The 15,266-nt window shown below is 41.2% G+C and overlaps 1 protein-coding gene across 1 annotated transcript in view; it reads right to left on the bottom strand.

The window, feature by feature from the left end:
- Gmds (GDP-mannose 4,6-dehydratase) overlaps positions 1 to 15,266 on the bottom strand; it is a 710,626-nt gene that overhangs the window by 105,282 nt on the left and 590,078 nt on the right. The window contains exon 9 of the mRNA XM_008836670.2: positions 2,311 to 2,407. Within this exon, the coding sequence (XP_008834892.1) occupies positions 2,311 to 2,407 (97 nt within the window). The remainder of the gene's footprint in view (positions 1 to 2,310; positions 2,408 to 15,266) is intronic.

Genomic DNA, 15,266 nt, shown 5'->3' with positions numbered 1-15,266 from the left:
ATCTGTGTATGTCTATAAAGTCATCAGGTAGATTTCAATGGTAATATTTATAACCTCTACTAATTAATATGACATAAATTTTTATGCTTCCTCCTCAAATATAATTCATTTTTAAAAATTTGTTGATTTTTTTGTGTGTATATCACACAGAACATCCCAAACCATCTTAAGAATTCATCTATACACTCACTTCTCAGATGGCACCCTCCCATAGCCTCCGCCCCCAACTAGAGCCCATATACTCTGTCATCCCTGATACTGTCTACTGTGTTGTAGTCACCCCCAGCCATTCCCCACTGCTTGTCTATTCGGTGAATCTAGTCAGCCTATCTAGAGGTCGTTTTAGGAAGGTCAGCTGTTCCTCATCTAGCACCAATCAGTTGTCATTATTCCTTTAGATAAGATTTGGGTCTGCTGTTCATTTTCCCAGTTCTATGCTGGGTTACTATCTGGGAGTCCCTTTGGCAACCTGGCCAACAACTCAAAAGAAGGTATCTCCTATCTGGCATTGTTGCTTGTTATGTAGTCTTTAGCTATGCATGTGGACTCTTATGAAGTTATGTTGGCCCATTTAATCTTTGGTTATACTTTCCTTTTGGGTGTTTAAGGCCGTACAGTTGGTCCAGATAAACCAATTTATTTTCATTCTTAAGGCCGTTTGAAGATCTGTTCCTCAGGGGTCACATGGGCTTGGGAGGAGCCCCTGGCTCCTTTCTTTTACCAGTTCCGCCTATGTGAAGATAAGTCAAAGGTCCTACTCGATCATGGCTGGAAGCATGGAGGAAATGTTTCCTCTATGTAGACCCTCCTCTTTGTAGACTGGACACTGGTTCAAGTCCATCTGGTGGGGTCTCCTCAGACTCCTTGATCAAGAGGGCAGGTGACTCACCACAATTACAGAACATTTTGAAAGATGCTCACAGTCCCCTGGAACTAGTCAACCTAGGAGGACAAGGAGCAAAAACTGTCCTTTATGTCCCTCTGACCAAATTAGTATAGGCCTCAAAGTATGTCTGTTAAACATCTAAGAAGGTTAGTTCCACCAGTCTGGTACTTTTCATTACTGTGTGCCATGTAGATAAATTTTGGGGAAAGACCAATTGTTCTCAGATAAACCTTGCCTAGATGTATATTTCTCAATCTGGTATGCATAATTTGTCAGTAGGTTGTTGGACTAATATGGTTCCCTCTGGTTTTTAAAACTACCTAGGCATTATTTATCTCTCGCATTGTCTAACCCCTCCATCATGTTTTCCCCATTTCTTTTAAAAAATATTTATTTATTGCATATTTCTCTTTTTCTCTGTGTGTGTCTGTCTCTCTCTCTCTGTCTCTGTCTCTCTGTATGTGTATGTATGTATGTATGTATGTATGTATGTATGTATGTATGTACCAAAGCATGCATGTGGAAGTCAGAGGACAATTTGTGGGTGGCAGTTCTCTCCTTCAACTATGTAGGTTTCTGGGATTGATTTCATGCCACCAGATCTGACAGAAAGCACCTTTACCTGCTGAGCCATCTTCTTGGCCCTTAAGTTATTTCTTAATACAGAAACTTCTGTATTTAGAAATTTATCTATCTACCTAAAAATTAAGTCAGTATTAAACACCCATCTTGTTAGTCTCTACCCCTTTTTAAAAAGTCCTTATCCTTAAGAAATTCAGAGTCTGGCAAAGAAAGGAATACATGAAAACAAATGATTATAACAGGTCCTAGATTGTGTAAGGTAGAGACAGAGGCAAGGGAGAGAAGTTAGTGGTGGTAGAACATTGGCTAGAAAAGGCTCCATGAACAGGGTGGCAGTTGAGCTGAGCCTTATATAATGCATGAGAGCCCTTTTATGACTTTAGAATGCATGTGACTTTGTACTCAAACGCATGAGCATGTGTGTGGGTGTGCACATGTGTGAATGTGCACCGGCACAGCTAGATAGGCAGGTAGCCAGTGGCCTCTAGTCCCACAAACCATGCAGGTCTAGGGCTTGGTAGGGCAGACATCTCATGGGTATTAGGGATCCACTTGAGAATAGACTGATGGAATGAAATTTGCCAATATATGATCTCCATTTCTGGAATCAATTATTTTCCTGGGTGTGTTTTATTCTTGTTTTCTTTATAGTACAATGGATTTTTGTGGTGAGAATGGTATCTCAAACTTAATTCTCTGTGTTCTGGTTTGGGAAGTGCCCACTGAAAGATGCAGAGAGGGATATAGAGAGCTTTGAAGGTTGGCAGCAGGCATTCCATGAGGGCATTTTCCCAGCCAGCTGGCCAAGTATGGCCACACATTGGGTGGTGAGGAGTCCTTACCACTTCAGTTGGTCGGTAGTATTTCAGATCCACAGTCACGTGAACTTTGCCGGTCTCTTTACATTTGCCCACTTCATTTTCATTCTTTCCTTCCCACCTGCAAAGAAGATAAACAATCAAATCTTAATTGCTTGGAAGCATGTGACCATGCTGTGGTGATCAGATGGTGCTCCTATCCTCTCCCTGCAGGAGGGCATAAGCACATTAGCAGCAGGGCAGGCTGGCCCTAAACATCATTCTTAGAGCAACTGTTGCTTCAAAACTTTCTATATTTATTTGAAAGGAAGTTTACCCCCTATCTTTTAAAGGAAACCATGATGAATTCAGAAATGAGACTTTAGACATAAACAGATTAGTAAAAGAAGGGAGGATCTCAACGACTTTTTGTCTGTACTTTTGAAGATCATTCTTCATAGCCAACTATTATGAATTAATTACTGTCATTTATCACCCTCTTTCTTTATTTTTCTTTTCTTTTGCATTTTTGGCACATTTAGTATCAGTTCAACGCATCCTATTTGGGCATAAGTTCCATACTGCTCAGTTCATTCCTGCATTGTATAATATGCTGTGCTCTCCCCATCAGCAATAGGTCTCATTATTATATCACAGATGATTAAACTTCTCCAAAGTGCATACTATATCGTTCATTCCTGCTCTCTACCACAATCTCCTCTGACTTGACTGGGATGTTAGTAAACTTGAATTTGCCTCACTAAACATCTGCAGTTACAACAGTACAGATCCACTGTGACCCCTCAGGGGCATACTGCGCAGGATGCACATGCTCCTAAGCTTCAGACTCAGCTTCTCATGGGAACTATACTTCTTTGCTCCATGTTTTCATTTTTCATAAATGAAGCAACTAGAGTTGGGCCTGGTGGCACACATCTGGAATCTCAGCTACTTGGGAGGCTGAGGCCTGAATTGGGAAGATCTTAAGTTCAAGAGCAATACAGTGACCCCATCTCTAAAAAGAAAAGAAAGGAAAAGAAAGTCATCGGTTTAACATTGACCTTTGGATTTCTATAACCTAATATCCCAACAGAATATACTATGTAGTTTGAGTTATTTTTACAATGAAATTTTTTGGCAAGGAAAGATTTGAAATAGTCTAACTTGTGTTTGACTTCAGTGCTTATCCTTAAAATGAGCTTGCTTTATCAGCTGGGGATGAATTCCAAGAACACAGGGCAATTCTGTTGTTCAGATCATTCACAGAGGGGATCAAAGGCAAGAACAGAACATTCAACTATTTATTTGACTATGTGAGTCATAGGCGCATTGGAAAGTGAACATTAAATACTGTTATTTTTAATAGGTTATATTTCAAGACAGGTTGAATACTAGAGATGCAAACTGGTCTCACAAACTTTATTTCTGATTATCTGAATATTTTGTCAAGTCACTTCTTGGAAGTGGAGGGGAACTATTTCCTTGCTGGAGGAAATGTTTGGTTTGCTGAATTTCCCAAAGGACTAGAGGCAGATATGAAAAACATCCACAACACAGAGAATAATAATAGCACAATATGTTGAACTATATAAACTGTATAACCAGTTATTTCCCCATGAATTTTATATTGAATAACTAAAAAAGAGGTGTCTGGTAATCTACTTATTGGGTTTAATGTCTGAATGTTGAGTAGATCAGTTTGACAAGTAATATAGAACTAATTTCAAAGCAATAGGACCAAGTTCAGAAAATTCACTTTGAGATGGTATGTGGATGCTTTGACTGAAAAGCCAATGAGATAACCTGAAGTAATGGTAATCCTCATGGTCTCTCATGCATAAAGGCCACACTTTGGCTACCACGAAAGAGAACTGGTTGTCATAATTTTGGGGAAAAACTGAATCTAATTCTAAAATTAATTGTTTTAACCTTGTCGTTGGTTAGACTTCAATAGATGAAAGGACATATTTATTTTGTAGGCATCTTTGAACTGTATATTTGTCCACATTTCCTACTTCACAAAAGCACAATTTCTTTTTTACAGGCTGGCCTTGAACTCACAGAGATCCACCTCTGCCTCTCGGGTGCTAGGATTAAAGGCATGGGCCACCACGCCTGGCTTTTTAAGTTTTTTTTAAAATATATTTTATTTATTATTTTTATTTGATGTGTATGAGTGTATTGCCTGCATGTATGTGAGTGCACCCATGTTGTGCAATGCCGCCGAAGTCAGAAGAGGGCTTCAGATTCCCCTAGAACTGGAGTTAAGGATGGTTCGTAGCTGCCATGTGGGTGCTGGGAATCGAATCCTGGTCCTCTGCAAGAGCAGTCAGTGCTCTTAACCGCTGAGCCATCTCTCCAGCCCCCATAATTTCTTTTTAAAAAAAATTTCTTGAGAATTTCATACAGGGATATAAGCATATAAGGTGTTTTGATCAAATCCATGCCCACTCCCTCCCCTCCAACTCCTCCCAAATCTCATCACTTTTTTTCTGATAACTTCATATACTCTTCTTTTTCTTTTTTCTTTTTTTAATGGGCCTTTTTGCTACTTTAACATTCCCTCCTCTGAAGAGGTAGTACTAAAATCTTTTAAGGATTAGATAAGAGCTCCTGAATACTTTCGACATTTTTGGCCTTCGGAATGGAGTATGTTCCTAAGAGGCCCAAAGACATTTTGACTTTTAGCCAAGAAGCTGGCTACTTTTCTTTGGGGTCTTTTTACACTAATTGCCTAGCCAACTCCTACCTCCCATTCTTATCACACCATCCTCTGAAGAGGTTACCCAGCTTGGGGATAGGGAAGTGGGACGCAGACTGCTCTGGCTTCTTCTAGGCAGGGTGAGGCAATTGGAGTACCCCTTCAATGGGTGTATCTAAAAGACTCCCAAATTGCCTAACTCTTATCACCACATGGAGGCAGGATCTGGGCACTCTCAGGCAGTCCCATGGTTCTCAGCCCCTATGCCAGAGGGAGGCCTCCAAAAGCAAAATTTCAACAGATATCTCCATGACAACATCTCCAGAGAAGCCAAAGGGTTAACAAAAACATTCACAATTTTGTTATTCTTTCTCTTTGTAGCTAAGTATTTAATCTATGGTAGGCAAACTGACTTATGTACACAAATATGTCTCACCATACTTCATACTCCTGAGATGACACAAACTTGAGGATCAATGATTCACATGAGCTTTACATGGAGCCTGATAGTACACAGCTGTGTAGTGCAATGTGTGTGTACACACACACACACACACACACACACACACACACATTTAAGCTCATAAAGCCTTGGTAAGGACTTGGAGAGATTTCCATTCAGGTTACAGAAAGGAATGAGGCCAGCCAGGAGTCTTCAGACCAAAAAATTTCAAGGGTGTTTGTGAAGAGCCAGAGAATAATAGTCTAACACTGTGAATCACATCCACATGCTACATTCTTCCTTTCTAGACTTCCTTCTTCTTTTGTTCCATCCCCTCAATCTCTTTCATCCTCATTAACTTTTTCTCTATAAGCCACCCTTTGAATCTGTAAAAACTATCCTTTCCTTAGGGATAATAAAAAGCAGGCCATAGCTGGGCTTTGGGATGCAGGCCAGAGCTGTCCTGTTGCTTTAGTAGATGTAGCTATGGGCATTTTTTCAGTCAGCAAAGGAATAGCTTTTCTTTCTTTTTTTTTTTTTTTAACATTTATTTACTTACTTTCTGTAAATAAATAAACTTTACTTTCAGGTCTTTATTTCTTCAAGAATAGCTTTTCTTTCTTTTCTTTTTTAACATTTATTTATTTACTTTCTGTATATATGGGGGTGGGGTTAATGCACATGTGTGGCAGTCAGGACAACTTTGCAGAGTCAGTTCCTTCCTTCCACCATGTGGATGGAATTCTGGGAATTGAACTCAGATCATCAGGCTTGGAGGCAAGTGTCCTTACCTGCTGAGCCATCTTGCTTCCCAGCATTTCATTCTTGTTTACAGCAATAGGCCAGGTCACCTGAAATTGAGGTCTACTTCTATTTCTCTGTGGTGGATTTGCTATCATAGAAAATATTTGGGATTTTTTAACACTAGTTCAAGTGGGAAAAGACTGAAGGAAGCCTACACTCTGCTTCAGGGCCTTATTAAATGCAAGCTGAAAGGCAGACTTGGAGTTAATGCTATTTTGGCACTTTCAGGTCTAAGCATCCAATACACCTTTTTAGTTGCTGTCTGAACACAGTCTGTTTGGCTTCCGTCTTGCAAACTTTTGACTACAGTCAAAACAGTGTTGTCCTCCATAATTGATGCCATACAGAATAATCAAATGAAACCATGAAATGGGTCACAGCAGAACTAAGTTCAAAGAAACTACCTTCTCACTTATAGATCTGCATGAAGACAGTAAGCAAAAGTTTTGGCCAAAAGCCAAAAAACATTCAGTTAAAATGCAAGAAACACTTGTGTTAACACGTAAATGGTAACAGCTAACTTGTTCCAACAAGCAAGGCTATAACTCAAAGCAGAGCTTCAGTGTCAACGAAATGACCATGGCCTGACAGGGAGTAGAAAATTCAGCTAATTAACAGAAATTACCTATGTACTAATTTAGATTTGCAGCTCCTCAGGCAGGAATCCTGTTTAATTCAATTTTAAAAATAAATAATTCCTAATAAGCATTATAAATAAACAAAAAGCACTGAAAAATAAAAAAAGATTAACCCACAATAAAGCAAGATGAGGTCCTATTAAAATCTATTCAATTAACATTTTCTTCAGTGGTGTAGCCACTGGTAGGGTGCCCATTCTTCTGTAAAAATCTGTAAGCAACTCTAATGAAAATCACCCGGTCACATACACAGAAACAGAAAGAGAGACTAGATGGGAAGAGGAAGGGGATCAGTGGCTCATTGTCAGGGACAAGCGATGGTGATGAGGGCAAATATGACCAAAATACACTAGATATGTATGAAAATGCCATACTGAAGCCCATTATTATGTAATTATATATAATGCTAAAAATAAACACTAAAATAAATCTAATAAAATATAGGGCTAGATATGTGGCTCAGTGATAAGACATTTGCCTTACATGTGCAAAGTCCTGGAATTCATCTCCATCACAAGGAAAAAAAAAATCTACTCAACCAGGAGTTCCTTTGAAGCCACAAAAGCAAAGCCAACCAATTAAGTAGAATTTAGGTATTTGGCCAATATCACTTTCTTAAAAGAGATGGTGGCTTGTAGACTTTTGCTTGTTCCTCTTTTCAAAATCAATAAATTCATGCAGCTGAGAGAACAGGGAAGAACGAATTCTGGAAGCCAGAAAGCAAATAAATGGATGAGTGATAGAGGATGTGACGGAAGCTGCAGGAGGAGAGCTGAGAATGAACTCTGTTTGCACTTGCAGAAACCCCATCATAATCAGAAAATGTGGCTGAGTCCCTCATCTCACCATTCTTCCTCCCTGGGCAACTGCCTCCCACAGCCTGGTGGAGAAGGTTATTAGACCAAAGGTCACAGGTTCAGTGAAGGGTAGGTCAAGATGCTGAAAACTGGGGATCTCTGCCCACATTCCAGCAGATGGCAGTCAGGCCTATTTCCTTCCAGAGAGTAGACAGGGAGGTGGTCTTTGGGTATCAGACTCTACACCTAAGTACATCATCCCATAGTGACATAGTCAACTACAGGTGAGTTCTAACTATGCCTTCAAAGCTTCCTAGGTCCCCACTTTCAAATATAACCAGAAAATCAAAGATTACCAGACCAGATAAATGAGAAAAGCCACATACAGCAACCTCTAGCAGTCAAACAAAAAACAAGCAAAACCTGTAACTTGGAGGAGACATAACTAGTAGGATAAGAGAATGAAAATCCAAACTTTAATATCTTCAGAGAGAAAGTCAGCAAAGACACAAAAACAGGATACAGTATGAGACAGGGCAGCCTGAAAAGACCCTAGAAATTTAAGAAGAAAATCAGAAATTCTAAATGAAAAGATTTTTGAAGACAAAAATTGAAGAAATCTCCCAGAAAGTAGTGCAAAAGGATATAGCTGTGACAAGGGAAGAAGGAAGTTAAGAAAATTCAGGAGTGCACAGGAAGCCAGTATAATAGATTTCCAGAGAGACAGTACAGGAAAGATAGAGCATAGCGAATTATCTTAAGACAAGGAAGAAGGAAGTTAAGAAAATTTGAAGACTGCTCAGGATGCCAGTATAACAGGATTTCCAGGAAGGGAGAACCGAAAGGATGGAGCAGAGAGAATTACCTTAAGATGAATCAAGAGAGCTGATCAGAGCAGATCACATGCATTTGTCAAGTGAAAGAGTGGCCACATAACTGGTGGGTCCAGACCCACCTCAAATGAACGTTTCAGAGCACTGGGACCAATGGAGGGCTAGAGTCTCCTCTCCTTTCAGAATAAAGAGACACAGCTGGGGGTCACATGGCTGTTGGTGGCTCAGCTAACACTTCAAATTCAAAGACAATGGAAGAATGCTTTCGAATTTCTGAAGTAAAATTATTTTCAATCTGGAAACATGTAAAGGGCTACATTATTAATTTGGATAGACTAAACAGCATCAGTGGTTCGGTGTTTTGGGAAGGAGGAGGGAGTACCTGATTTCCAAGGGTAGGGAGAGATGAGAGAGGAGGGATGGAACTGGTATGCTTAAGAGACAGTTTTAGCCATGATCGCCCCTCTAATGTTAGAAGATAGTACTTGTCTACCCCATACTGTGTAGGTTAGCCACACAAACCCTCTCCCATTGCTGCTGGAATAGAGAACAGCTGCTTCCATCCCTCCTCAGAAGTCTCCCATTATATCAATGGCCATAGTTTTCTTAAGGGGTCCTATCAGAAGTACAAGTAGCTCTTGGTTTGCCCATGTGGTCAAGCTTGTCCACCCAGTTTATCAGCTTGCCTGGAAACACATACAGTTTGCTGTCACTTGCCCCCATGCAGCTCATGCCATCCATTCACCTGGGCTATTACCCCTCATTTCAACTATCATCCACATCTCCCACCTAGGCAAGGGTTGGATTCAGTCTATCTTTCTGTAGATAATCCTCCCATCCTGATCATGGTGCCATGACTTGAGGATTGAGGTAGAATACTAGCATCAATGTGTTCATATTTATAAATTATGTGTTCCTATTAACTGTCATCCAACTAGTGTCTACTCTTATCAAGGGCAAGGAAATGTCTTCTGATTTTCTTTGCTGAATTTAGATACCAGAGAACATAAAGAGTGGGGGCATAATCACCAAACATCTACATGTGGCATATGTACTGGGAGTCAAGTAGGCAGCAGTTATTGTTCAGGACCTAACAGATCCTTGATTACAAACTAAAACCAATCCCTGAATACACATTGAGGAATTTCCTTCATCAGATTGGCATGTCTGTGGGGGGATTTTCTTGATTGCTAATTGATGTAGTGGGGCTTAGCCTGCTATGGAAGATGCCATCCATAGGCAGGTGGGTATGGACTATATAAGAAAGGTAGCTAAGCGAGCCAGGGGGGTGGGCAAGCCAATACTAAAACTATAAGTACCTTTGAATTTATAAAAAATAAATGAAACAGGACATAGATTCTAGGGGGAAGAAGAGAGCACAGGAGGGAGAAAGTGAGGGAGGAGAGAGGAAAGAGAAGGGGAGGGAATAGAGGCTCCTTTCAATGGCAACTTGGAGTGTACATGAAGGTTCACCTTGTGACTAAATAGACTGTGGACACTTTTGGAGGCCTGAGGTTATCTAGAGAATCTAAAGAAAGTTCTCAGAACAGGCAGGAATAGGTTCTAGTTTTAATAGCAGATTCTGAGTGATAATGAATGAAGTGAGCTAGATTTCTGTCACTCGGTCCCATACTCAACACGGTTAGACAGTATAGATGGCAAAGATTTGGCAAGTTGCTAAGGTGGGAGTCATTGCTCCCAGAGGCCTCCAAGGTAGTTGGCCTGTGAAAGCCACCTCTGAAGGCATGCAGGGAAAATGCAGAACCATAGCGATTTTCCTTCTCCTGTCTCCTAGGCAGAGGCCTTAGAAGTATGTCACATGAGAATGCTGTTCATCAGCAACCACTGGTTGAAGAATTTGTTCTTCAAAATGCAAATGAATAGTCACAGGCTCAGAAAGCTCCTGAAGAGTACCTTTCAGGATCAAACTGGACACAGGGACACTTGACCCATCCCTGGAACCTATAGCCATTGGCCTGCCTCAATACACATCCTCAGAGCCCTTCTCCAAAGTCTGGGGTTCCAAAGTCCTGCTCACAGGGAAGACTGTCACACACGCATGAGCACACAGTAGCACGACTTCCTATTCAGCCAGGAGGGTTTGAGAAATGGCTTTCTTTTCCAGTGTATGATAATTCTTCCCCTTTTGTCTTTCTTTACTGAAAATCTAATCAGAATTCCATATCTTTCCTCATCAATAGCAAATGGTGGTTCTTACCTATGTATAGGCCTTTCTTAAAACTTTTCTCATGTTGGGCATGGTGGTACATGCCTTTAATCCCAGACTATCAGAGGCAGAGGCAGGAGGATCTCTGACATAGAGGCCAGCCTGGTCAACATAGTGAGTTCCAGGCAGGCTGGCACTAGGGAGACCCTGTCAAAACAAAACAAAACAAAACAACTTTTCTAAAAAATTTAACAAGATTAGCCAGGCGTGGTGGTACATACCTTTAATCCCAGCACTTGGAGGCAGAGGCAGGCTGATCTCTGTGAGTTCAAGGCCAGTCTGCTCTACAAAGTGAGTTCCAGGCCAACTGGGGCTACAGGAAGAACCTGTCTCAAAAAAGACAAAAAAAAAAAAAAATAATTAACAAGATTAACCACAGAAAATCATTCAAGAGAAGTATTCTTATTTGGTTTATCCTATCAGAGGTGTCAGTTGTAGGAAGAAAGTGTTTCCTTTCCCTATTACTTAGATGAAGAGGAAAGTGAAAAACAAACCAGCCCCCATCATGCAACCTCCTCCTCCTCTGAACAGCCTGTAGCTCTTAGAAGATAGCTGCCTCCAATAAGGCTGCCTTCCCAGTACAAATGGCTGCACAGAAATTTCATCACCCTAAATTTACATGGGTGTTATCAGGATTGCATATGATATTGAATACCTCTTACTAACTTAAACTCAAATTAATATGCTATGTTGTAATAAGTTCACAGCAAAAAAATTACTCAGATAGCAGTATAGGACTATGTATGTGATTCTAAATGCACAGAGGTTATGATTTGAATCTGAAATACCTTCACAGGCTTCTGTTTGGAATGCTTGGTCTGTAGCTGGTGGCGCTACCTTGGAAGGTTCAGGAAACTTAGAAAGGATGGGCTTAAATGGAGGAAATTGGTTACTGGTGGCAGGCCTTGGGGGTATATTATCCCTGGCCACTTCTGTTATGTTCTCTGCTTTGGTCCACCATGAAGTGAACAGCTCTCTTCCACATGCTCCTGCCATCAGAATGTTCTGCCTAAGCGCATAGGGCAAAGTGGGCATTTTGAAAACAAACCAAAATAAGTCCTTCCTTCTTTATTTCTGTTAGGTATTTTGTCACAATCACCCTCAAAGTAACTAATACAGGTGGTGTTATTAGTTAGTTTTCTGTTGCTGTGATAAACTATGATGACCAAGGCAACTTACATGGCTTATGGTTTCAGAGGAGTAAGAGTTTATCATGGCAGGGAAGGCATAATGGAAAGCTGAGAGTGCATTTTCAAGCAGGCACCAGAAGCTGGGGTGGGGGAGAGGGAGAGAGAGAGACAGAGAGAGACACAGAGACAGAGAGAGAAAGAGAGACAGTGAGAGAGACAGAGAGACACACAGAGAGCCAAAGAGAGAAAGAGAGACAGCAAGAGAGACAGAGACACAGAGGCAGAGAGGACAGAGACAGAGACAGAGAGACAGAGAGAGACAGAGTCAGAGAGAGAGAGACTCTCAAAATGGGATGTGGCTCTAAACTCTTAAAGACTACCCTCCAGTGATACGCTTCCTCCAGCAAGGCTGCACCTCCTAGGGATTCCATGACCTTCCCAAAACAGTGCCACCAACTAAGTATTCAAATACTTGGAGCCTATGAGGGACATTCCTTATTCAAACCATCACAGATGGCCATGTATTTGTGAAGGCTTTTCAGTGAATGTCACCAAAGATATTTTTAAAAACAGAACTGGAGTGTTTGATAAGGAAGAGTCATATATGATGAGGGTATAAAAATTTCTAGACACTAAGAGGAAATATTTTGAGCACATGAAGCACAGCAGGCAAGAATTATGAGGGCAAAAGGCTTTTTATCTTAATGGTAGCACTAAAGAAGCTAGAAACATTGGCTTTCTACTATCCTGTGGCTCATTAAATCCTGTTGCTTCTGTCTCTTTAGTCAATCCCATTCCTCCCTCTATGTCTGGAGCTGAATTCAAATCCTCATCACTCCTTGTTGTCAGTAGGGCAGCTTGCACAGCCTCTAGAGAGATATCATGGTGGTTTCTTATACTTGTTATGACTACACCAGAGTGAACCATATTAAGTGTAAATCTAGAGAAATTAGGGTGACCATGGCAATCCCAGAAGGATTTATAGCCCTTGCTGGTTTGGGGAAAGATCCATTTGTGCTCAATTAAATATTTATAGAATGCTTATTGTGGCAGCTGTTGTGAGCACTGAGGCTGCCTGGGGAGGGAGACAGATGTGGGTTCTTTGTGAACTCCTTACAGCCACAGTCCCAAGAGGGTGAGAGGTGCTGCACTCTGGGGGGATTCCCTTAAGATCAAACTACACATAGTGAAAACTGTCCTTCACAAACCCTTTAAGTCTTATGGTATTTCACCAGAATTTGGGCTCTTGAAAGCCCCAAAGGAAGCATTAGCTTCTTTGTCCTCTTTGCATTCGGCTGGGGCTTCCCTGTCCCAGAGGGCTGTCCCTGCAAGTATTTCAAAGTGCTTTGAAGCTTTTAAGTACCTTAGGAGTTTATAAAAAGATAGGGTCAAGAAGAATGAAAAGTGCAAGGAAAGCAGAGTGCCTTTTTGGTGGCAGAGTTGTGGGGGGGGTAGCGAAAATGAATATGAGAGAGAATGAATATGTGAGAGAGAAAGTGTGTATGTGGAGGTGAGCATCCAGGGCTTCACATGCTAAGAAAGTGCTCTACCTACATGTGCTTAGCAATAGCCCAAGCCCCAGAGAGGCCTCTTGAATAAGAAACTTCTCAGTCAGATTCTGGCTCTGCGACTCTTGCTGGGTAATCTGGGGCGGGCATTGAACCTCACTGTCCCTAGTTTCCTCCTCAGTGAAACAATATCCTAGCATGAGTGGGCAGCTCTTGGAAGGCCTTGTGAGCATGTGATGCTTCTGTCTGCCTCAGACCTTGTGTCCTTTCTTCAGGAACAGCACCTACTATTGGGGTGGACCTGGCTCTCCGCCCATTCTAACTGTTGATTGCCAGTAGAGCTGTGCATCATAGACTTCGTCCTCTGACCACAGGACAAGACCTGGAATCCAGCCCCACACTCTGGCTATGGCAACTGGTCTAGAGATGATCACAAGACACAACTGTCCCTTCAGTCATCACCTGGTCATTCACAGTAGAGGCTTATGCAGACTGTAGACTCAGCCAGGCACTGACAGATCCTACTGACCCATTCCCTCTTCACACTGTCCCTGTATATAGCTTCATAGCTGGAAGAACAGACACACAGGGAGGATAAATAGCTGACCTACGAAGACATGGAGCTGGAATCCCAGCCCAGAAAGGTGGCACCGGGCTTGGTTTTCAACCATAGTATTACACCATACTGTGCAGACAGGGATGAGTGACTTTGTAAGAGAACTGATCAGATCATGAGCTAAATTAAATATCCCTGAGAGAAAAGAAGCATGTACAGCAGTCTCCCTAATCTTTGGGGATATGTTCCAAGATTCCAGCAGATGCCTGAAACCACAGGCTATACTGAACTCTTTGAATATTGCGTTTTTTTCCCCACACATATATATCTATGATAAAGTTTATTACACACAATAAGAGGTTTATGATGACTAATAAAATAGAACATATAAATATAATAATACTCTGCAATAAAATTGCCAGCATCACTACTCTAGGGTTTGGGGGCCGTTATTAAGTAACCCAGAAGTATTTGAATATGGTGGTTGCTCTGATAATCAGGGAGGCTCCTGACATGACTGGTAGGTGGGTAGTACGTGAAGTACAGTTACAGTGGAAAAGGGGATGACTCATGTTTTGGGCAGGACAGACACTGAATGAGGTTGCATTGTGCTCCTTTTCTTCTGAATTGACTATCTCTGGACATTTTCATTTATTATTTCACATTGTAGTTGACTATCATTAAGCAAAACTCAGAAAGCGAAAACATGTTTCTAAAATGGTACAACACTCAGCCTTCTAAGATTTGTTCAGATTGTACTGTGTTTTCTTTTACTATTTTTGTCTAGTTTTTTGACAATAAGGACATCTCAGCTAAGAAAGGCTCACTGCGCCTTCAAAAGCTCATAGCTATAGCCAAGAGCAGACTGTGCTCCACATGGCGTTGCCTGTGACTTCACTGCTATTCTTCCAGCTAAGCTTGGTGTGCTGATGCTTGGGACATAGAGGAAGGAGAGTGAAAAAACAAATGATAGCAAACAAACTGGAGACAGCCATGGTTTTATTATGTGGCTTAGAGAAGTAAGTTACATGTTTTGGACAAACTACTGATTGAACATCACTTATCTAGAGTGCTTCAGATCAGATTTTCGGGCTTTTTAAAAAATTCTAGAATATGCTGAACGTGGTGTCGCACACCCTTAATCCCAGCACTCAGGAGGCAGGGCAGGTGGATCTCTCTGAGTGCAAGGCCAGCCTGGTCTACCTAGTGAGTTCCAAGCCAGTCCCACTACAGAGAGACCCTGTCTCAAAAAGACCAAAAACAAATTAATTCTAGAATATTTACATATAAAAGAAGGTATCTTGGAGTTAAGACCAAAGTCTAAACTAAACTCAAAGTTCATTTATTTTTTATACACACCTCATA

The sequence above is a fragment of the Nannospalax galili genome, unplaced genomic scaffold (genome assembly GCF_000622305.1).
Source record: "Nannospalax galili isolate Female #2095 unplaced genomic scaffold, S.galili_v1.0 scaffold737, whole genome shotgun sequence".
Lineage (NCBI taxonomy): Eukaryota > Metazoa > Chordata > Mammalia > Rodentia > Spalacidae > Nannospalax > Nannospalax galili.
This window is presented reverse-complemented; position numbering and strand designations above follow the sequence as displayed.